At 46.5% G+C, this 23,403-nt stretch overlaps 2 protein-coding genes across 5 annotated transcripts; one reads left to right on the top strand and one right to left on the bottom strand.

The window, feature by feature from the left end:
- The first annotated feature begins 44 nt into the window (after positions 1 to 44).
- Positions 45 to 13,149, top strand: RBBP4 (RB binding protein 4, chromatin remodeling factor). 3 transcript variants are annotated; one of them, XM_075604699.1, is made up of 13 exons: positions 45 to 266; positions 449 to 1,004; positions 1,326 to 1,473; positions 2,237 to 2,382; positions 4,382 to 4,555; positions 8,427 to 8,542; positions 8,688 to 8,887; positions 9,533 to 9,659; positions 10,212 to 10,289; positions 10,629 to 10,705; positions 11,588 to 11,645; positions 11,750 to 11,860; positions 12,419 to 13,149. In XM_075604699.1, exons 2-13 carry the CDS (start codon positions 989 to 991, stop codon positions 12,482 to 12,484), a joined length of 1,317 nt encoding a protein of 438 aa, XP_075460814.1. In that variant the 5' UTR covers positions 45 to 266; positions 449 to 988; the 3' UTR covers positions 12,485 to 13,149. The 3 variants fall into 3 exon arrangements, with proteins under 3 accessions (XP_075460814.1, XP_075460817.1, XP_075460816.1); XM_075604702.1 differs by having other exon boundaries at positions 50 to 266; positions 8,727 to 8,887; XM_075604701.1 differs by having other exon boundaries at positions 66 to 82.
- SYNC (syncoilin, intermediate filament protein) lies at positions 11,272 to 23,401 on the bottom strand. Of its 2 annotated transcripts, none has more exons than XM_075604704.1 (4): positions 23,283 to 23,401; positions 16,287 to 17,067; positions 14,363 to 14,487; positions 11,272 to 13,768 (listed from the first exon to the last, which is right to left on the bottom strand). In XM_075604704.1, the coding sequence occupies exons 2-4, from the start codon at positions 17,061 to 17,063 to the stop codon at positions 13,714 to 13,716; spliced, it is 957 nt and encodes a 318-aa protein (XP_075460819.1). In that variant the 5' UTR covers positions 17,064 to 17,067; positions 23,283 to 23,401; the 3' UTR covers positions 11,272 to 13,713. The 2 variants fall into 2 exon arrangements, with proteins under 2 accessions (XP_075460819.1, XP_075460818.1); XM_075604703.1 differs by lacking the exon at positions 23,283 to 23,401 and adding an exon at positions 20,573 to 20,857.
- Between the last annotated feature and the right edge of the window lie 2 nt (positions 23,402 to 23,403).

Genomic DNA, 23,403 nt, shown 5'->3' on the forward strand with positions numbered 1-23,403 from the left:
TCGCCATCTTGGTACTCTCAATTTAGGAAGGATGAGCAAATTTAAATGTCCAAAGCTCAAATAATGGCATGTGGTTAAACAGGTGACCTGTCATGGAACAATTAGCATGAATGAGTCTGTGAGCACTTTGATATGCGTGTCAAATCTGAGTGATTCTCATTGGGAGACAGTTACCGATGTATTACTCTCTGTTGTGGGGTCTCATTGCAGTGGCTTCACCCATGGGGTGTCAGTCACTTATTACATATCCCTCACTGTCGCCGCCGGTGAGCACTTTTTTAAACCATGTTTTATGTTATTTATGGTCATATTTAACATATATGTTACTTGTGTTTATTTTTACTATTTATGTATTTATTTTTTATTTAATTGGCTTCAATTTTTTCTTTCATTCTCATTTAATGTGATTACAGTTGTCTTGTGTATATATATAGTATTTATTTTGCAGACCGTTGCCATGGAGACCCCTCCGGACCCAGCGGCCACAGACCACGTGACTGCTCCCGCCTTCCCCCGTAGAAGCCGCACGCGCTCCCTTTTTGGGTAACGCCCTCTCCGTGACACGGACCTCGCTGATTGGCCGGCGGTTTCCCCTCCGCTACGATTCCGATTGGCGCAGCTTGGCGCGAAGGTGCGCGGCTCGAGCCCACGGGGGAGGCAGGAAACAATAGCAGGAGGTGCAGGCCCGAACACCGGAGACCGAAGGGAACGGACACTAGGGGTTAGGAGAAGGCCCGAGTGCAGCAGACCGAGGATAAACGGGGACTGAGGAGAGGCGCAGGCCCGAGCATCAGAGACTGAAGGGAACCGAGCAGCTGAAGTGTGGCGCAGACCCGAGTACCGGAGGTTGAGGGGAGCTGTGCACCGAGGACTGTGAGGAGGAGCAGGCCCGAGTACCGGAGACTGTGAGCAGACATAGATAACTGGGTACCGGAGAGGCCGCTGCCAGAGCGCAACCTGCACCCGAGACCGAGTCCCAGCGGATAGCATGGCGGACAAGGAGGGTTAGTATGAGGCAGGGATACATTAACCAGCCTCCATAGCATGTGTCCTATATATTTACATGGAGACAAGGCTGGGTTAGGGACTTTAACTCCCCACGAAGATGCAACCTTTTGAGGGCTGCAGAGCACAGCCCCTTGTGTCAGGAGAGCAGGAGCAGCACTGCCTGATGTAAGCCCCCCATCCAATAAAGGGCTCCTGGTTGCCCAATATGTATCTTGGCAAAGAGGTTTGGGGGAGTGGTGTGTGTTCTTTGATGTGAAACGTGCTGCACGTGTGTGGGATTTCAGTGTTTTGATGCGGCTTCCTGTCCCCCCATTTAGCTGCGTTTGATGACGCCGTGGAGGAGCGGGTGATAAATGAGGAGTATAAGATCTGGAAGAAGAATACTCCCTTCCTGTACGACCTGGTGATGACTCACGCCCTGGAATGGCCCAGCCTCACTGCGCAGTGGCTTCCAGATGTCACAAGGTGAGCTGAGACTGAGCACAACCCTAAGACATCTACACTGTCATTAGCACCCACATCTCATCGTTATGTATGCACCTTTGCGGAACAATATGTGGCCCTATGCATAACAATGCACTGCTGTCACTTGTGACAGCCAAGGGGTTAAAGGCAGAATACACGGTGTCATAAATATAGCTTTCAAAGAATAATTACAAAAGGTTTGTGATTCTCCCAAAGGAGCAGATCGATTAGCAGGGAGTATTTTTTGACAGGCAGCGCTGACCATGTACACAGCTGTGTACATAATTTTTTTAGACACAAACCCCTTCCCCATAGACCAGTGGTTTCCAACCTTTTTTTTGGTTAAGGAACCCACAACCATCTCTAATAGAAACTCTGTGACCAGATGCATTGTCAATTCTTCTGTATTTGATACAATTTTCAAATGGCCAGAAAATTGCGGGGAACCAAGGGTTCCTTGGAACTCTGGTTGAAAAACACTGCCTTAGACCTTCCAATCTAATTTGGGTACCCCAGACACAAGATGACATAGTGAAGTACTGAGGTTCACAAGAACATTTGAAATTTTAACAGGTGAACACACTTCAGAGGCAGTGACATTATCACTAGATCGCATCTCCTCCCTTAGTTGATGCAAAAAAATCACTTGGGAAATGTGGATTCACACGGCCTTCAGGTTTGTTTTGCCCGGACCATTTAGTCCTTTGCCCTGTTCTGTCTGCTCTCTTCCTCTGCGGGTGCTGACCTTGTATTGTCCACACAGACCCGAGGGGAAGGATTTCAGTATCCATCGGCTGGTGCTGGGGACGCACACCTCAGATGAACAGAACCACCTGGTGATTGCCAGCGTGCAGCTCCCTAACGATGACGCTCAGTTTGACGCCTCTCACTACGACAGTGAGAAAGGAGGTAAGGTCACATTACAGTGTAAGCTCTGCGGGGGAGGCGTTTTCGCTTGCATTGAAGCCTCATTGAAACAAGTCTATAGGCAGGGTGCAAAATGATTTCTTCAATACTGGAGGTATGGCTGTATGTAGTAAGTGGTTACAACTATGCACTGTTATTAGGAATTAAAAGTACTTGGTATGCATTACACAAGTATTTATTTGTTTTTTATAAATATTTTGCAATTGGAAAAAAAAATTAAGTCCAGCGTGGTTCATTATTTTTCAATGCTAATGTAAATAGCTCTACTCCTAGACCAAGTACACATCAGCTGTGTAACTTCCAAAAAGTCTGGCTACCCTGTATTGCATATGCAGATAGTCCACATGTGGACCTAGGCTCCCTGTCTGTAGCCCCTTGGAATCAGTCAATTCTCTCTGCTAGGGAGTTGCCACTAAATTCATGTGCATTACCCCGTGATGTCACCTAATTTAAGTTTTTGTGATTTAGCCAGGTCCCTCAAAGGGGTTCCATAACAGACCTAGAGGGCGTTTCAGATTGCTCCCGCAAACTAAGATTAAGCTATATAAACTACCACAAACACTTGATCCACTGCTGTGCTGTTTTTTCCCCCCCTCCTATTCATCCACTCTTTCTTTTATGTATCCCCCTCAATACCCATTCTCTAATGTTTTTACTTCGGTATATCTCTGCTTGGAAAAACAATAAAAAAATGTAAGTTATCAATAACTGATCAGTGCGCCTTGTTGGAAGGGAGGACAAGAGACATAAGAAAAAGGAAAAAAAGGCACAATAGTGAAGCAAGTTCACAATGAATTGTGTGCATAAACAAATGGTGAGATATGCACTTACATGTCAGTGCCTGTCATTAGGCACGTAAAGGTTTCTTTGGCTCCTTCACCTCCGTGATGTTCGTAAATGATTCTGAAGCTTCTATATTAAAAGTCCAACTTTTATTTGTAAATCGGGTAATAATCACACAAGCAGTGTAAAAGAACATAAGGACAGACCAGTTCGTGATATTCTGCAACCCTCTCCAGTCTCCGTGACATCCACCGCCGATCCAGCCGGCGTTCTACATCACTTCCGGTTTCCTGGTGCTTCAACGAAACTGGTCCTCCCGGCAACCCTACCCGTTTCAAAGGTAGTCATTCTTACACCTGACAAAGGACTACCCGGGGGAATGGGCCTGATGAAGAGGTAGTCCCTCGAAACGTCGCCCCCTAGCGTACCTTCTTTTCTCCTTATTGTGTTTTTTCCTTATGTTTCATGTGGGTTTTTTTCCCGTCTTCTTTCCCCTCCTTCCCTCACTTTGAGACATTTTTTCCATTGTGACACTTTATTGTTTTTTTAATATAGAAGGCTTCAGAATAATTTACTAACATCACAGAGGTGAAGGAGCCAAAGAAACCTTTACGTGCCTAATGACAGGCACTGACATGTAAGTGCATATCTCACCATTTGTTTATGCACACTATACATTGTGAACTTGCTTCACTATTGTGCCTTTTTTTTCTTTGGTCTCTTGTCCTCCCTTCCAACGAGGCGGGCTGATCATTTATTGATATCTACCATTGCTGAGAATTGGGAACAGTTCTACTCTTCAAGCTGCACCACATCATATATACAAGTTTGGACTGCCTATAGTTAGAGCGCTTCCTTATCTGTTATAACAACTTAAGTTGGAAAGAAATAAATAAGTCTTCAAATACGTATTTGACAAAAATCAAATATTTATGAAGATCCAGGTTAAGTAGTGGGAAAAAATGAACTGAAGCTGTTTTAAATGAACTGCTTTGTAGTGTCAGGAATGTGGATGTCTGAATACATTTTTCAGACTTTGTTTTCACAACTTCCATATTTCCAAATACATGCAGCTTTTTATAGGATTTAGAAATGAAGTCCTTTTATGCCTGATATATACATGTTGTGCTGATAACTCAGTGTGCGCCGTGTAAGAATGGGCCGCTGTGTGACACACATTGTTTTTATTCCCCCTCAGAGTTTGGAGGATTTGGCTCGGTCAGTGGGAAAATAGAAATTGAGATCAAGATAAACCACGAGGGAGAAGTTAACCGTGCCCGCTACATGCCACAGAACCCCTGCATCATCGCCACCAAGACCCCGTCCAGCGACGTCCTCGTGTTTGATTACACCAAGCACCCATCTAAACCAGGTGATTACGCCTAAGACACCAGAATTTGTAACCACTTTGCTGCCATAGGGGCCTGCAAAACATCTCTCACAATAGTGAGATTACATTCTGGCAGCAAAGGGTTTGGTAAAGTGACACAAGCTGTCTTGTCAATCCCAATATCTAAAGCACTAGCTCCCCTCTCGGAAAAAGGAGAAAACCCAGAAGATCTTAGTCCTGTGAAGGAAAAATAGCAAATTCTCCTATTGTCCTACAGGGCTCGTCAACTAGCTCTCCAAGGGGCCCGATCAGAAAACATTGGTAGAAGGTCACAAGCCTATTGTAATGTAGTTTTTTAGATGCATTTAAAGACTGAAATTATATATTTTTTAAATTTTGTGAGCATTTATCACTAACACACACACACACACGCACGTTATGGTGGGTAAAAAAAGTGACAAAAACCCACATCAAAGCATATAAAAAATGGAAATATTACTGTGTGCTCATTTGCATGTATTTGACAGCTTTGCAGCCCTGCCTTTCACCATTATCACTCAGCACACAGTGCTTCCACTTCAGCAAGGGATTCTGGGAACCTCGCACTGAGACCCATTAATGTCGAAACAGCTGTCTGTGGGTGGGTTTACTGGCTATGCATCTTAACCCAGGCTGTATCGGTGTCAGGGGTGCAAGGCGTGTAAATTTGCAATCACCGCTAAGACGTTTCCCAATTATGATAACACACAGCACTTCAGTGTCGACAGTTTCATTAATTGTAGGACAACTAACGTCGTCTATCTCCTTATCTGTAAATGTGGGAAAAGATATGTGGGCAAGACTACTAGGCAATTGCGTAGACGCATACTCGAACATGTTAATTCAATCAAACATGCTGCAGAAACACCAGTAGCTAGACACGTCACGCATTATCATGATGGAGATGTCAATAGCCTCACGTTTATGGGCATCTATCAAATTAGGTGCCCAGCAAGAGGTGGTAATGTAGACCAGATGCTGCTACGCATTGAGGCTGAGTGGATTTACAAACTGAAGACCAGGAGTCCTTACGGACTCAATGAAGGGTTCACGTTCACTCCCTTTATCTGATCTCCATGATTGACTAGTCGTCTTATCCACCCCATTTCAGATCACACATTCATACTGGTACCTGTACCCCCATGATATTAAGTTTTAGCTGATCTATATCCCTGCTGACCTATTTGAGAGCTGTTCTGCCACAGAGTTTGGTTATCACAGCCATGATAGTGTTAAACATTATTAGACTAATCTTTATTCTATTTTGAATCAATGACTATATTACCTTTTCGATAAACCCATTCCTACCATATTATGGGTTTACAGATATGTGTAACAACCAATCACACAACTTACATTATGAGAATTAAAGATAACTTTTCAGTTGTGTGTTCAACATTTAGTGTGTAATTTATTTTATTTTTGGCACTGTATTGTTGACATGTTTCCATTGGAGATGGTGGCTGCTGCATTTATCCTCAATCCTATGTATGCTCATTCCTCTGCTGGTTTCGGCAAGACTATACCATGGGACCTTATTTATGGCATTTGATTTTCTATCACTTTAGGCATGCGCAATACCATCATTGAAATGTGGAGTGAGAATCATCTCTACTTACACATGCGCAAAGTAGCCTTGATAGTTAGATATATTATGTCTGTATAAGCATGCGCTTTGACACTGACTTACTGGCTGTAAGAGCCAACAGTCTGGTCATGCGCAGAGACAATTGGAGCCGATTTCGAGCATGCGCAGGGCCAGCAATGCTGGTAAACGAGTGTATTACCTTGCGCATGCGCAGTAATCTTCCGCGATCGGTGCCGTTCTCCCGTGTCTTTGTTTCTGGCTAGTATGCTGTTTTGAGGTCCCAGTAACCAACACGATCTATAGGATCTCTGCCATCAGCATGTGAATGTAGCCTAATCTTTACGATCTATGCAGTTATGCAAGCGAGCCTTGCGCATGCGCAATAGCGATGAGTTTGCCCGTCGCCATGACGACCAGAGCATTTAAATAGCTTCCGCTTCCTCTCCCATGCAAAATTGTCCCTGACGAAGCTCCATAGTAGGAGGGAAACGCGCGTTGGACGCGTTATGTCATCAGCCCCTGTTATGGGGTTGTTTTTAATATAGTGCTCTAGTAACCAGTTGTTTTCACCAGCATAGCCAATATATATAAAAACAGTGCAGCTAGCAGGGGGGCTTTATGGGTACTACTACTATCTATGGACACACTGTAGCCGTATCCCTGCTGCAGCAACTGATTCTGTACTCACTGTGCTGGTGAATGCAAGTGTGGGTCAATTCATTTTCACGAGCATAGCCAATATATAACAACAGTATAGTTGGCAGAGCTGGCTCTATTTGACACCATTAATACTATCTATGGATATATTGTAGCCGCATGTCTGCCACAGTGTCTTGGCTGTATACCTACTGTGATGGTGATTATAATTGATGGGTATTTTGACTCGCCTTACCTGGTTGCACCCTGTTTAGCCTCCTAGGTTTCAGTTATAATTATATACTGGAATTTATATATATATGTGAGGCTAACTCTGGTGCATGTGTGCATATCATTTAATTTATTTTTAAGGTTTATTACATTTAGTGTTACGGTAATATATGTTTTAAGTACACCTATTAAAAGTTACATTTTATATATATATATATACGTAGTGTGCACATAAGTGAATTTTCTTTTTGGAGCACAAATGATTTTATGCTCCTTTGTTTCCCTGATTCACTCCAATTCACAGTCGCACCTATTGTTCCCTACAATTATCGATATATTTATCACGCATTTACATCACAATTAGTATAATTTAGTTGATCACTCCCTATCCCTCCCCCTTTCTTTGCTGTTTAACCCAGGCTCAAAAGCTGTGAAATGCAGCAAGCATAAGCTTTAGGGGACCATGTTATATGGTTTTGAAGCAAAAGGTTGCACTGTGTGCTCATTTGCATGTCACTTCCCAGAATCTCTTGCTGCAGTGGAAGCGCTGGGTGATAATGATGAAAGGCAGGGCTGCAAACCTGTGTAAGACATGCAAATGACCATACAGTAATATTTTTTCCTTTTTTTTTTTTTCTTCAAAAACAAATACTCTACCGTTCTGTGGCTAACAAAATGCTTTTATTTGTGCGAGCTTTCGAGATACACTGATCTCTTCTTTGGGCGATGTTACAATGGATAAACCAAGAGAAGTTCTACTTTAAAACAGGCTGGAATGTTATCTGTGGATGAAACCTATCCCTCCCCAATGTGCAGTCTGCAATTTATGACTTTAGGTGTGTGTGTGTGTGTGTGTCTTAATTTACAAGTGCATTTCCAGTGTGAAAAATGGCACTTGGGTGCCTAAGCAACTACAATGAAATAAGCTGGAGTCTGGTCAAATGCCCCTTGATGATTGGATTTGGGCCCTGGTCTGCCAGTTGAAGAGCCCTGTCCTACGATCACATAATGAGAATTGAATGACACTGCGCTAGTTTTTGCAAATCGCACACCTCGGATTAATGACGAGTGAAGAGTTTTTCCTCTGATGGTGTGAACCCCCACAGAGGTCCGTCTTGATTTTATTTTCACCACTGTAAAAAAAAAAAAATCTCGAATGACGGGATGGATTGATTTTATGCTGGCGATCGTCCTCCTTCCTGTCTCGCAGCATTCCTCAAGTTTAAAAAAAACTTCTGATTGCCACAACGATTCAGTTGTTCAGTACAGCATGGGTTGGTATATCACAGTGACCTCCTGCATTGTGTTTTGATATTTGGCCAGCTGTTAATTCACACCCTCATATGGGATTCATTGCTTAGCCAACAGGCAGGGGGCTCTGCTGAATTCTTATTATGTTGTGCTTGTGTCCTGACTCAGATCCCTCGGGCGAGTGCAACCCTGACCTCCGGCTCCGCGGGCACCAGAAGGAGGGCTACGGTCTGTCCTGGAATCCCAACCTCAGCGGGAACCTTCTCAGCGCTTCCGATGACCATGTGAGTGCTAGGGCTATGTAACTCCCCTCCCTCCTGTCATGCCTGGCCATGAAAGTGCAGCGTGACGTGATTTCTAAGGTGACATGTATGTGCACCCCCTCTCTCCCTGACCTTGTGGGTGCATCCCTTTCTGTACGTCACACAGGCCTCAGCTGATGCTATCTGTCCTCTCCTGCTCTCACAGACCATCTGCCTGTGGGACATCAGCGCTGTGCCCAAGGAGGGCAAGGTGGTGGATGCCAAGACAATCTTCACGGGGCACACGGCAGTGGTGGAGGATGTCTCTTGGCACCTGCTGCATGAGTCACTCTTCGGATCCGTGGCAGACGACCAGAAGCTGATGATGTGAGTTTGCCCTGAGCTTCTAGACTATATTATGGGGTGAGACAAGGATACGTAGGAGCAGATTCATCAAGCATTGGTACGGATTAGTGCACCCGATCTGGCATTAACTCCCATTCCAGTCAACACTGAATCAGATGCGCTAACCCATGCTTGATGAATCTGCTCCATAGATTGAGATGTACATGTCATTTTCAAGTATGACTTGAAACACCATACAAAGATGTGTATTACAGTACAGAATCATCAGTTACCGATTTTTAAATGTTCTTAAAGTGAGACAGAACCGATACATTGAGTTAAATTAGGACGCTGGTTACTTTGTTACATGACTGAAGCGTTTCTCTGTATGGGCATGAAGTCAGTCATCAGAAAGCCAGGACATACTTGAAAACGAGAGGTAACTCTCAATGTATCACTTCCTGGTAAAACATTTTTAAAATAAATATGTAGAGATATATTACATTAGAAGAGCAATGTACATGTGCCAGTGAGTTACAGAGCAGTCGACTGGTGTTGGGAATGCTCTGTATGCGGGGGAAGGATGTGCAGGAAATGACCTCTTTCCCATAATTTTCATTGCCCAACCCCACATTTTTGTTGGTCACTGGCTGTTTGTTACCCTTTGACTTCTTGCTGTCTCTGCAGCTGGGACACCCGTTCAAATAACACATCAAAGCCCAGCCACTCTGTGGATGCTCACACAGCTGAGGTGAACTGCCTCTCCTTCAACCCCTACAGCGAGTTCATTCTGGCCACGGGGTCAGCGGACAAGGTAAATTCATACAAAGCCTCATGTGCCTTGCCCATGCTGTGGGTTAGGGTCACCCTCCTCTTATGCAAGTAGGTGCCTAGTACACAGGATTCCTGGGAGAGCTTGCGCACTTCAGAAACCTGTTTGTACTCCTCTCACAAGCAGAGGGTGACACCAATCCTATTAGGCGAACACAATTCAGCACTCTGTATAAGCCACACAATTGTTTCTAATTAAGAAGCTAAACTTCCCCTGTAGATTGTGGGTGAATAAAACACTCCAAAGAGGTACATTCTGGGGGTAAAATGGGCTGCGCACTCGTCGCAACCTAAATATGTACCCGCATCTACTGTCACTAACCCTCCCCACATGCCTCTGCTTTTCTGGGCATGGTTTCCTGGATCTTTATCGTTGCACTGCATTATGATTACTTGTATGCTAACCGCTGATGTCTGCTCTATATAAAGAGTGCACATGGTTGGGGTTATGTAACTATAATACCTTTACTTAATGTCACCTTCTATTGTCCCTGTTGAGCTCTTATCCCAATAATTCTGTTTTTCTCGCTCGCAGACCGTTGCATTGTGGGACCTGCGAAACCTGAAGCTGAAGTTACATTCATTCGAGTCTCACAAGGATGAGATTTTCCAGGTATGAGGCCCCCCTGATGTACATCACATGCTCATGCAGGACCCTTCCTGTCTCCCCCACGCCCAGAGTGTCCTGAATACAGAATAAAGAGCAAGACTTCTCTCTTCACCCAGCTCAGTGGCAGTGTTTCATGACTTAATGGCAAAACCTGCAGTGAAAGAGGTGGTGGGTGCATAGAAAAACCCCACAAGTAGAGGTGGTAGCACATGCCCCATAAGAGCTTGGAGGGTGGGATATTGGGGTCCAGGAAGTATGAGGGAGTCGGAAGGATGTAAAGCAGCACTTGGGAATTCTAGCTCTGCATTCCTTTATGTTCACTGAGACTTCCCATCCCTGCAGGTACAGTGGTCGCCACACAATGAGACTATCCTTGCATCCAGCGGTACCGACCGCAGGCTCAATATCTGGGATTTAAGGTAAGGTACTGGTGGCCTGCTCCTGTCTGCCTCTCGGGTTATGCTGGGGACATATACCCATTAAATTGCACAATAAAGCTATGCACACGCCTAGCTACATTACAGGGCTTCTATTGGCAGGAAGAAGACACAAATAAACATTAAGAGTCCTCCAGTAATGAAAGTGTAGCTCCAATCTTTGCTTCTGGAAGCACCAAGAGCAAGCACTGCACAAGATTTATTTTTAATTTTTATCGATTTGTGAAGCAGCTTCGGAAACTGAATGTCCCATTCTTCGGTATCCTGTGTTTATTCTCAGGAAATCTGCAACCGCCTATTAAAAGGACACACATATTCTTCTCATTCATGCGCCTGGAAGTATATAGAGATACCCTTCACCATCCTGCAGTATGTGCAACTTCAGATACTGGAAGCCTTAGGTCGCGCTTATAGTGACGGCGACAGCGACAGCGACGTCGCGTGAAAACAAATGCATTGCCGCCGTCGCGTGCGCTTATAGTAAGCACGAAGCAACGGCTTAGTCGCGATCGCTGGAAGTCGTCTCAATTTGATTTTTCCAGCGACCGCAGCCTGACGTCGCTGTCGCGGGCACTAGAAGCGCAGCCTAATGTTGACTAATTTTCTCTGTTGATGGAAACCGCAAAATACTGTAGCACACCAGTCTAAAAACAATTCTAAATTCTATTCTTTCAAGAAATGTACTTGGTGTTTGTTTTTGTTTTTGAGACTGATGTGCCACATGTTGCTGTTTCCATGAATTATACATGGATGCGTTTTCCACATTTGTGTTGCAGCCAGCTCCTATGGCAGCTTCCGGCTGCCATCTTCAAGTGTTTGGCGTGTCCGTTCATCTGTTTCTGTTTAATATTCTCTGTTCTGCAGTAAAATCGGAGAAGAGCAGTCCCCTGAGGATGCCGAGGATGGCCCACCCGAGCTGCTGGTAAGCCTTCTTTGGCATGGGATGTGATGACTTTGGTGTTTCCGCTCTGACGTGGTAGATTGACTGACTGGTGTTTTGGTAACGCCTCCCTCTTCCCTTTCCAGTTCATTCATGGTGGCCACACAGCTAAGATCTCTGACTTCTCGTGGAACCCCAATGAGCCATGGGTGATCTGCTCTGTGTCAGAGGACAATATCATGCAAGTCTGGCAGATGGTGAGTGTCAAGAATCCTGAGGGCCGCATACTTTGCACCATACAGCAAATCGCTGCTCTACTGCCCCATAAATGACAGCACTGCAGTGTATCCGTATGATACAGGCCCCCCTGACAGTGAAAGAGTTTAAACAAGTTCCGTACACTTGTTTGCACAAATCTCTTGGCCGGAAGTATCCCAGGACATACCTAGAGAACGAGACGTGCTTCTTTCTATGAATGTGTAGTAAAATAATATAAACGCCAGAGGGACTGCAGCGCTGTGAGACTTCCCATGTAAGACACCTGTAGGGGAGAAGTTGAGCGTAAGAGGGCAGGTTTCCAGGAGGGGCAGCACAGAAGGTGGTGTCGAATCCCAACGCACTACTGCCTCTCTGCAACTTGTTTCAACACTACATCACCTCCCTCTGACTGCATTCTGAAACCTTTTACACCTCATTTTATAGAAAAGTAAAGAAATTCCACTTTTACCTCACTTTTTGTTTGTATATCTCCCCTAGTGCAACATGTAAAGTAAATGTTTGTGCCTAAGTCCTTTGTCCCCCTCTTCCTCATGCAGGCTGAGAACATTTATAACGATGAGGACCCTGAGGGCAATGCGGATACGGAGGGGCAGGGCTCCTAGACACAGCAGCTCCTGCTGTAGGCCAAAGCACTGCCTGACTCATCTCACTGGTCCGGACCTTGTGTCTTCGCCATCCAGCACTTGGACATCGGCCTCCGTGTGCTGGCCAGAGCCGACTCTGCCCACCTGCCAGCTCTAATCTTGCTTTTACTGGTCTTAGTAAGGATTCCCCTGCCTTTGTTTTATATATATTTTATATAAAAATGTCATTTTAACCACACATCAGCTGATGTTTTTTTAGAGTAAGGCGGGGAAGAGATACCCAGGGCCCAGCTTGAGTCTGACACACTCACATGCTACAGGCTGGGTTTGCCTCTGTGCCTTCCTCTGTTCCTCATATATTTAGGGGGCAGTGAGTCCCGTAGTCCTGGACAGGTGTGGTGAGGCCACACACACTTCCCATGTGAAACATGGACAATTCACTCATCTTTCCTCACCTGCGTTTTTTTTGTTTTTTTTAAGCAACCATTATTTCTGCTTTTTATTTCAAATGTGTTTTTATGACAGAAACCCCGTTATCCACCATTTAGGTGTGGTTAACACTCGCCGTGGGGAACAGCAGGATATCCCGTGTCCCTGTGCAGGTTCTCTCCTCAGCGCCACTGCCTGGTTCTGTGTGTGAGAGAGCTCCTCCCAAGAAATAAACAGATTGTTCTTGTTTTTTACATAGCCATGTTTGCTCTGTGTTTTGGAGATACTAGAAACAAGTGGGTCCGGGAACATGATGCAGCTTTTGGTTTAGATTCTGTATGGAGCTTGTAGGCACTGTGGACAGCTTGTCCTGTGTGAGCAGCCTGTTGATACCATCCCATCTTTGTTGTAATGAGAAGTCTTCACGTCTAGTTAATAAATTGCTATGGATATTATCCAACACCGTTGCTGCCTGAGGAACCTGCAACCATTTTGATCACCTCCTGTTACCGTGCGGGGTAAAACTTCTTCCTACTCTCCTCCCATACTGCAGAGATGGAAATGAGGATACTGTCGTGTAATGTGACCGCAAAGCTTTTCAACTGTGCTGTCGGCGACTCCTATACAATTTATGCCTTGGGAAACACGGGTGTACAGAGAGGGTTACATTCACAGGCTGCAGCTGCCTCGCAAACTCTTGACAACCGATATTTATTGCATTTTCCTCCCAAATGTTGCCTTATCAGAAGAATTTCAGCTCTCAGGGAGGTCCCCACATAACCCAGGTGACTGGGGATAGAGGCAGATGGGCACAGCCGTCATTCCTTTTTTGGCACCGACTTGAAGAGCTGTCCGTATATTTCAAGGCAGCCCCTGCAAGGAAGGAAACAGAATCAGAGACCGAAGTGTGTCCCTTCTCTGGATATAAGCCCTGCCATCGATAGCAAGGTGTCACATACTGTAGCTGTGGGGCATTAACACCTTCTGGGCAGTGTATTGTAATGTGCTGCAGGCATATTTGGTCACAATAGGGGTAAGCTGCAGCTGCCCAAGTCAATGTGCGTGTAAGACAGAACCTGTTACTGAGCCATAATATTTAGTCTGCATTCATTTCTATAGTACAGAAGGGACAATCGATGGCCTTCCAGCCTAAAAAAAGGGATAAGACAGGCATGGTGAACGTTGCATTCCATTATGAATAGGTATTATGTCTTATGCTAATCAGACATAGTTACATGTCCCCATGGACTATAAATGTAATCCTCTATTTCCAGACAGTCGGGGCTTGCAGATCAGAGTGAGCTGAAACATGCCGCTGTGGCTCAAAACATTTTTGCCAACTGGTGCTTTGTATTTAGATATTTGTATCCCTTTAGTAGACGTACATACCCAGAAACCTATGTGGGCAGTTACTCTGTGTACCTCAACACCCTCCAGTTTACTTGGCTGCACGTGATCCCTGCTTACTTGTAGATTGCAAGCTCCTGTGCCAGGCTGGACCTCAGCTCCTCCATCTCTTTGTTCTTCTGCTGCTGCAGCTGGACTGCAGTCTTCAGCTCCCGAGTTCTGTCTTCCAGCTCCTGCACCTGCTCCTGGGGGACAGAGAGGAGCGGGAGGTCAGATACATGGGACCGCCTCTTCCCTGCCTGCAAAGCAATGGGGGAATGGGATTAATTTTAGGGGGGAATATCCCTAATCTCACTCCTTTGTCAACTGCAATTCCAGACTGGCAGTTAAGGGATATTCCAGCATGATCAGAGTTTAGTAAATTCTGGTCACAGTGTCCTGCATTAAAACACCTGCTTCTATAAAATACATTCTTAAGAACAACCTGAAGACAGAGCCCTGCTGTTTTAAATATGTGTTTATTTATTTTTTATTTTTAATCAAAGTTACCTGGGACTAGAAAGCTTCTCTTTCTTTAGAACAGCTTCAGCTATTTCAGTGGGAATATTTATTTCTTTTATTCAATGGGCGCTGTCTGCAGCTGGGAAGACTTTCATAGTTGAAACTGTATTGTGTAAGTAGATTACACGATGGGGACTGTATCCTATAAACTCAAAACCAGGGGAAAAGCCCTATGGCTAAATAGATTGTGACGAAGATCCTGCCCTAAAAACTGAAACAAATACATGAAAATCCTCATTGTTTGAATGTATTATACTCTGATATTCCCATCCTCCCAACCTGTTCTCGTGTATCACAGTACTCTTGTAAATTGATATGTGGCCACCAGTGAGATTTACCGTGGACTTGTGAAAGTAGATGGTTTATTAGATGCCCCCTCTGGGTCCCCCCCCAAATCATACCTTCTTAATATAAAGGTGTGTGTCCTGGGGCAGTTAGGATGGTGTGAGGAAGCTGCATTGGCACCTGGTCTAATGTTACATGAGAAGGTGCTAGAGAGGCTCTTCCTCCGTGTGTTACTGGAGTTGTACCCCAATGCTGCTCGCCAGTGGCAGGTGCTGTGTGGGCTGGGGGGGTGACGGAGGTGCCTCAGATCTCTAGCCATCTCTGCAATCTTATCCCATCCTATAAATAGATTTCTCCCTCCCTGATGCCTGGGGATGGATGAGGCTCTCACATCCTGGAAGGAACTAGTGCCAGCATCAGGGGAGGGGGCCCAGCAGTGCGGGGGGGTTGGAGCTGGCTCGGCTTACACACAAATTCACTGGTGCAGAGCTCTGCAGTGTGTGCCCCACACACAGGACATATCACACGTACATAAAGGTACAGTGTACTGTGTGTTCAGGCTGCAAAGCATACACAGTACACAACATTACACCTATTGTCATAAGCACAGTGCAGGACAGCTGCACAATCACAAACACACTGGGCTGAGCAGCTGTACAGTGGGACACAATCCCACATACAGTATACACTGATAGAGGCACCGTGCCTGCCCACACTCAAGACCAGGCAGTGAACTTGCTCCTGGCAGCACAACTAAAGGCCACAAATAAATCTATCTAAATAGAGACTGAGGGGACCAAGAATAGTTCAGTGTTAATATGCCAGAGCTCACAGGGTGTCCTGAGCTGATTGCAGACAGTGGTCAGCTTGTAGGGGATCACCCCTACTTTTTTACTTATTGTATTATACTCTCCACCTGCCTTTCTATTCCTGTAGCAGAGACCTTTTAGAACAGGGTGCAAGCAGCCTTGCCCAAACATTTAATGAGATCGGGCTCCCCTAAAATCTGGAATATGGCGACACTTATTTTCGTTTTTGCAGAAAACTGTAGAGGGTGTGGCCCCCGGGATCAGACCCCCCATCTTTAGAATGGCAGGCGTTGCTCTCTTTTATGCTCTGGGTTCAGTACCCTTCTTTCCACCTTCCTGCCCTCAAGTTTCCTCATCTCCCCTCCCCCCCCCTCCTTGGGTATCAGTACCCGATACTGTAGCACCTCCTCTCCCCTCTTCCTCTTCAGCAGCACAATCTGCTCCTGTAGGCCGCTCTTCTGCAGCAGCAGCAAACCGGCCTCCCCCTGCAGCGGCCTCAGCTCCTCACGCAGCTTCTGCAGCTCCCCCTGTGCCACTCGTAGGGCCCGGGCCCCACTCTCCTGGCGCTCCAGGAGCGCTTGCAGCCTGGGTTCGTACTGCTCCTCCAGGGAGTTGTGACGCTCCGCTGTCAGGTTCTGCAGCTCCGCGGAGAGGCGCCTTCTTTCCTGCAGCTCCCGGGGGGTGCGGCGGGTGCGTGGAGCTCGGAGCCGTTGGTGTGCCCCCTCTCTCTGATGGACAAAGGCGTCCTGGAGTTGGGCCAGCTCCTCTGCCAGGCGGGCAGCGAGAATCTCCAGGTCCCCCCGCTGCGCTGTGCTCTGTGCTAGCTCCTGGCGCCGGCTTTCCAGCTGGTACTGGCACGACACACACTCCCGGGTCACCCTGAATAGCTTACGCCGGACCCCCCGGACCTCCTCCCTCAGGGCGTCCCTCTCCAGCTCCACCTGCGCCTGCCTCCCAAATGCCTGCACCACTTCCTCGTGCGCCCGCCGCACAGCCTCCAGCGAGGGCTCTCTCAGCAGCGTCAGCTCTCGGATCAGCTCCTCCCGCTCCCGCTCCAAGTCCTCCACTGCGGCGATGCACAGCTGGAACCGCACCCCAATGTCCTCCAGCGTCAGGGGCCCGGCGGCCTCAGGGGAAGGGGACAGGGATACAGGGGGCTCCGGCATCGCCCTGGGGAGGAGAGGGACACCGTGCAAACATGAATGTGCGGCACTCTATAATTATACGGAGTATCTCTGCCAAACGGAGTATCTATTTACACTTCAAGAACCCCGGAAAATAATCATGATGCACTGTATGATGACATGAAGTATTTACAACTGTTAGCCCTCTGAAAATGAATATGCTGAACTGCATGATGATGTGGAGTATCTACAGTATATACACAGCTAGTTCTCTAGAGATGATCAGGATGCAGTACATGATGATGCCGAGATGCTTGCTTCACCTACAAATTAAAGCCATAGGAGAAAGGCACCACTGCGATTGCGCGGTTATCTTTAACCCATTTGCTGCCAGAGCGGCTTGCAGCATATTGTGAGGAAATCTTGGGAGAATGGTCATAAAACGCTACCTTTTAAATGTGTGAGTGAGCCCAAATCAATTCCCAGAGCCAGGTCCTTGTGACCTTGGGCAAGTCCCTTTGGTTAATATTTACTATGCAGTGTTACGCCATAACACACCTCCCCATGCCAGAAGAGCCCGGACAGCTTATGTACCTGAACGAGGCATAAGGTGCCTTATGGCTGTGCACCACCTAGTGAATATGGCCATTTATCTCAGGCAGCACAAACTAGTTTAGGCGCTGTATATGGGAGGGACTTGCACCTACACAATTCCATGCACAGCGCTGTGTACGCTGCAGCAGTATACGACAAAGCAATATCATCATTGCATATGTGTATGCAAAGCCATAATGTTTCTGGCATAGAAGGGGTTACACATCCTGTCATTTCTCACCATTTTCGCATCCCCTCCGCTTGGTAAACCAGCCACAGACAGACTAGTGACAGCAAGTGATGCAGGGGCAGGGAAGGTTAAAAAGCTGCAGTTCAAGTGTAACGGGTATTCCCTGTGAATACTGACGCTACTACCGTGCTGTGTAACCTGTGTGGCGCTCAGGAACCTAAGTCTCCGCTGCGGAGCCTGGGGAACATGCATATATTACGATCTCGTGGTGCAACGCCTCCACCTGGGAGGGATCCCAACGGAGTGGGAGAAGGCCCTCACAGGAAATAATCACATGGTGCAAACCGTGGCAGAACAGAACTGGCTTTACTGCATATAACTGGTTAACAACAATCAACAGGTGTCCCTCCCTTGAGGGGACACTGAATACTGCGTCTGGCAAAACGCTTCCACTTACACCGGGTGATCCCACCCCGTGTCCATAACCCCACACAATATGTCCACACCCTTTGAGGGAGAAAACATATATGACTGCGCAGTCACTAGTCCCGTAACAATAATAAGCAATAACGTTGGTGTACTTGCTGACCAGCGTTACCGTGTGCTCGGGCCTGCAACGGAACTTCACAAAGGATCGGCGGACGGAAGAACACCGAAACCACCATACGGGGCGATCCCACCCGAAAGGCCTCTGCAACGGCAGCAGAGGTATAGGCCCAAACCTCTGGCTGTACGCGCAGCGTCGGCTGTGTCTCTTATGGACTTTCTGTATAGTAAGGGGCAATGTCCCTGACTGGGGCCGGTCCCTACAATACTCAGCGGTAGTGACTTAGGGCTATCTGGGGCCTAAGGGGCTGCTGGCCTAGTGCAGAGAGTCACTGACTCCTGCACCCTACCTCCTTCCCTTAGCTGCTCCCAACGCCAACTGAACTGTGTATTACAAGCCCACGAAATGTATCTAATTCCCTTGCAGGGAGATGCTGCAGCCCTATTGGCTCCCTGGCGTCACGTGGGGCGCTCCTGAGACTCATGGGAGATGTAGTCCCTTACTGTGAGCCCTCTACCGTTTGGCTGCTCCTCGCGCGCGTCTCCTGCGCATGCGCAACTCTGCCGAGCAATGATGGCGGCGCCCTGCACTTCGAGCCGCCGGGACCTTAACAACGCGACCGCGGCCTTAGCAACGGCCCGCACGCGTTCCCGGCAAACGGCTGTAAGTGCAAGGGGGGGGGGGAACCTGGCTACACAAGCAATATCCTACATGTGTATTTTTAAATAAATCAGTTCTGTACTATGAGAAAATACTTGTAGCATTTAAAAAAAATGTTTTAAAAACATTTTTAATATTTCTAATGTAGGAAGCATTTCCAAAGTGACAGCCCCTTCCCCTTCTGATAGGCTCTGGCTCTTGAGCCCCGCCCTCTCTCTAGCAGTGAACCAATTGTATCTAGTAACTGCCCAGTCATAATATTGCTGGACTACATTACCCACAATGCTGTGCAAGAACTGAATTAAATAACCCGGAGCAAGCGATCGATTAGAGGAGAACAGATCGATCTGCAGCTTAGCTAATCACTTGTCAGTGTGCAGATTGTATTGCTGCACATATTGAATGGGAAAAAAATATATATTTTAAAAACTGCAGCTTTAATGCAGCGAGTTTCTCTCACGTTTCATCTCCCAAAGGAGTAAAGAGCAGGTGTGTCTGGGGAATGTTTAACAACATGGCGCTCTGGGAAGAAGTTGCTGGGGCCTTTGTACTTCTCCCAGACATTACTCGAAACCGGCATCAAACCCCTTCTCTGCTCCCATCACCCTTCCCCTCCGTTATAATCAGGACAAAAACTACGAAATGGAGTGTACAAGCGGATAAACTGGAAGGGGGAGGGATATCTTTATGGGCTTTAATGCTAAGGAAATGAGATTGCAAATTTACACTTGCCACATTATTTCAAAGCTCACTTGCGTCCCTTCTCCACAATATAGTTGCCTCTCAGGAACAAAAAAAAAAAGTCTCACTTCCCTAAATGGCTGTTTCACCTAAAATGCACTGAAAAAAACCCTCAACAATATCATAGTCAGAGGGCAAAACACCAGGAGAACCTGGGGTGCAGACAACTCCTCACCCCTCCCTTCCCCCCCCCCCCCCCACTGCGAGACCCCCGTCTACTGCCCTCACTCAGTGTTGCTTCCTTGTGTAAACGCTCACTACAGTAAATTGTATGAGGGTCCACACTCTGCGTGGACATCTGTAGAATGATTACTGTAGTAGCTTAAATCTTACGTTTTCTTCTTTTATTGAATGTGAATAAATAAAAAGTCACGCTTTGAAAACAAGATCCCTGCCCTGCACCAGCAACTGAGGAGGTTACTGGTGGTGGCGGTTTCCCAGTCACTAATTTGCCTCTGTTTAGAATCCATATGGGGCAGAGAATGTCGCCTGCTGCAAAACTGGGACCAAAAAAACAACACCTGATTCTTCCAAGAAAAGGGAAACAATGAAGATCTGGGGTGTTGTTTCCCCTATAAATCAGGTGCTGTTTTTGGGGGGGGGGGGGGGCTTCAGTTTTGCAGCCAGAAGGATTTGGTAAATATGTGTAAGCTCTCTGCGCAGACCCCAGCAGGTCGTCTCCCTGTTACACCGCGGTGTGAGGATCTATAACAGCTGCTGCGCTCCACCCTGCAGTAATATTCAAATATAACAGTTTACACAGATGTAGGTCAGGGTCCCCCTATACAAAGGTGCCTTGCTCCCTCCCAAGGGTCTTACCTCTCTCCGGGGGAGCTCTCGCCTTGCTCCTCGGTGCTGGACATGGCATCTGCATAAACTGACTCCTCTGTTATTAATACACTGTACAGAAGAGGCTGTGGCTAGGGTGCCCCCTCCTCTCCACCTCACCCTGGATGACTGTTGCAGGCTGTCACTGTAAGCCAGCACACAGAGAGGGGGCACTGGGATGCACAGAACCCCTGTGCCTCCTCCTTCAGCTGGGCACGCCTGAGATGACACTGCAGCTCCCTCCTGGCAGAGCTGTGCACCACTGCAGGGGTTAATGTCTGCTCTGCCAGCCATGCTGTGATTGGCTGATCCGCTGTGTGTCAGCTGCACCCAGTGTCCCCAATCAGGCTCTGAGAGGTGTCTGCAGGTGAGAGATGCCAATGCCAGCTTCTCCATCTAATAGGGCTGTAAGGAAAGGACACGCGTGTGTATATATAGTGTATGTATGTGCGTAACAATGGGAGTACTTATTGTGAGTATGTGTATTTGTACATGCGTGTGTATGTGCGCAGCAATGTGCGTACAGATTGTGTCTGTATATGTGATTATATGTATTGTCATGTGTGCATCAATGTGAGTACATATTGTGTGTGTGTATATATGTATTGTTGTGTGCATCAATGCGAGTACATATTGTATGTCAGTGTATATGGGTGTGTGTGTGTGTGTGTACATATTGTATGTGTGCATCAATGTGAGCACATATTGTGTCTGTATATGTGTAGGTATATATTGTATATGTGCATCAATGTGCCTACATATTGTGAGTCTGTATATGTGTAGGTATATATTGTATGTGTGCATGAATGTGCGTACATATTGTGTCTGTATATGTGTGTGTACGTATTGTGTATGTGTGCATCAATGTGCGTACAGATTCTGTCTATATGTGTGTACGTATTGTATGTGTGCATCAATATTGTGAGTCTCTGTGTGTGTGTGTGTGTGTACATATTGTATGTCTGCATCAATATGTGTACATATAGTGTCTGTATATGTGTGTGTACATATTGTATGTGTGCATCAATGTTTATACATATTGTGTTTGTATGTGTTTGTACATATTGTATGTGTGCATCAATGTGAGTACATATTGTAAGTCTGAATGTGTGCACGCACAGGAATGGGTGTGTGTACATATAATGTGTGTATGTCTGTGTAAGTCTGTGTATGTACATATTGTGTGTATGTGTACAGGAATATGAGTGTACATAGTGTTGTATGTGCACAGGAATATGTGTACATAGGAACAGGGGGTGTTTATGTGTATTTATACATTTAGAAGTGTGTGTGCTGGAATTTGTGTATGTTACACATTTTAGGAATATTTACATACAATGATGGAAGGGCCATTAACCCTTGAAATTCCAGAGGCACCAGCAATATGAGGACAATGTTAGACACAGATAATGTTAAAATATACAAGTGTAGGGTTGTAAATGAAAATGTAGTGGCCCTCTTTTTCCCACACGTAGCACAGCACGCGCTGTGTGTATCAGGAGCAGAATATTCTGCATCACTATTGGCACATTCGTGTTCTTGTTTGTTAGCTGTTGCCTTGTTTCCCTTTAAATGTCATGCCATGGGAATCCTCAGTATGGGGTCTGGTTACACACTTCCCTGCCAGGCAGGGTCAGTCCAAATGTAAGAGGTATGGCCACATCAACGGACATTCACACACACACACGCACACTGTGAAAAGGGTGAGGGAGTGGTGCTGTGTGTGAGAGGCATCATCATACACACAGCACACAAACACCACACACAGACATACCCCAGAGAACAAAGAATGACAGGCGCACATATAACACACACGTACCCGAGGACACACTCAGTGACAGACACGCACCACACTAACAGGGTACAAGCACCACAGCTACACACAAGCTTACTGTGGCACAAAGACACAATCATACAAATATCCAGATATGGTTCATATGCACGTGTGTATATGCACACAAATAAACACACGTTTCCTATTCCCACAACCACAACACACAAACATGCCACATACTGTACAAAGGCATAGAAAGGAGCAACGTAGGTATATCCAGAGACACACACACACCTAACACCTCAGTATCCCAGCGATGCATCGGACCTTTGACTCAGTTGGTCAGGAATGCAGTAATGTTATAAAAGGGAAAGCTGTGTATAAATGAGAGCTGAGCTGGCAGGGGAATGACCTGCGGCCACTCACATCCTTGTATGGGATAGAATGAATAGAAAAGGTCACTTCTTGGTGCCAATTCCCCCTCGGTAACCCTTTAAGTGCCAGAAGGGGGCCGTGCACACATTGCGGAGCAATTATTCTAATATTAGGCGGAGAAATGGGTGCCGAAAATCCATACTCCCCCAAACCCTTGGGCAGTGTGGGCATTGCTCTAGGTTTGGTTCACTTATCACCTGCAGTGTACCCCAACAATATACTCACACCTGGGGGAATCCTCTTTGTCACTGAATTCATGCAGAAGTGCTCAACTCCAGTCCTCAAGCCCGCCGCTACAGGTCAGGTTTTCAGGATATCCCTGCTTCAGCACAGGTGCCTCAATTCGACTGAGCCACTGATTGAGCCACCTGTGCTGAAGCAGGAATACAACCTCACCTGTTGGGAGTCTTGAGGACTGGTGTTGAGAACCCCTGGGTTAATGAATGATATTCCTATCGAATCTTTGTTTGAGGTAGTTAATTAGGTACTTACAGATGCAGCGGCTGTTATTCGAACACTTCACGCGGTGTATACCTCGGAATACCCATGTCATGGCGCGGGATTTCTTCCAACCGTACCGCCTTAAGACGCGAGTGCAGAAAATGACATTTTA

Source organism: Ascaphus truei, chromosome 6 (genome assembly GCF_040206685.1).
Source record: "Ascaphus truei isolate aAscTru1 chromosome 6, aAscTru1.hap1, whole genome shotgun sequence".
Classification (NCBI taxonomy): domain Eukaryota; kingdom Metazoa; phylum Chordata; class Amphibia; order Anura; family Ascaphidae; genus Ascaphus; species Ascaphus truei.

Coding starts and splice junctions, on each gene's coding strand:
- RBBP4 (XM_075604699.1), top strand. Junction 2,383..4,381: donor CTACGACAGTGAGAAAGGAG/GTAAGGTCACAT, acceptor ATTCCCCCTCAG/AGTTTGGAGGATTTGGCTCG. Junction 9,660..10,211: donor CCACGGGGTCAGCGGACAAG/GTAAATTCATAC, acceptor TCTCGCTCGCAG/ACCGTTGCATTGTGGGACCT.
- SYNC (XM_075604703.1), bottom strand. CDS start 20,616: ATGTCCAGCACCGAGGAGCAAGGCGAGAGCTCCCCCGGAGAGAG. Junction 17,068..20,572: donor GAGAGCTCCCCCGGAGAGAG/GTAAGACCCTTG, acceptor TCTCCTCCCCAG/GGCGATGCCGGAGCCCCCTG. Junction 14,488..16,286: donor AGGAGGTGCTACAGTATCGG/GTACTGATACCC, acceptor TCTGTCCCCCAG/GAGCAGGTGCAGGAGCTGGA.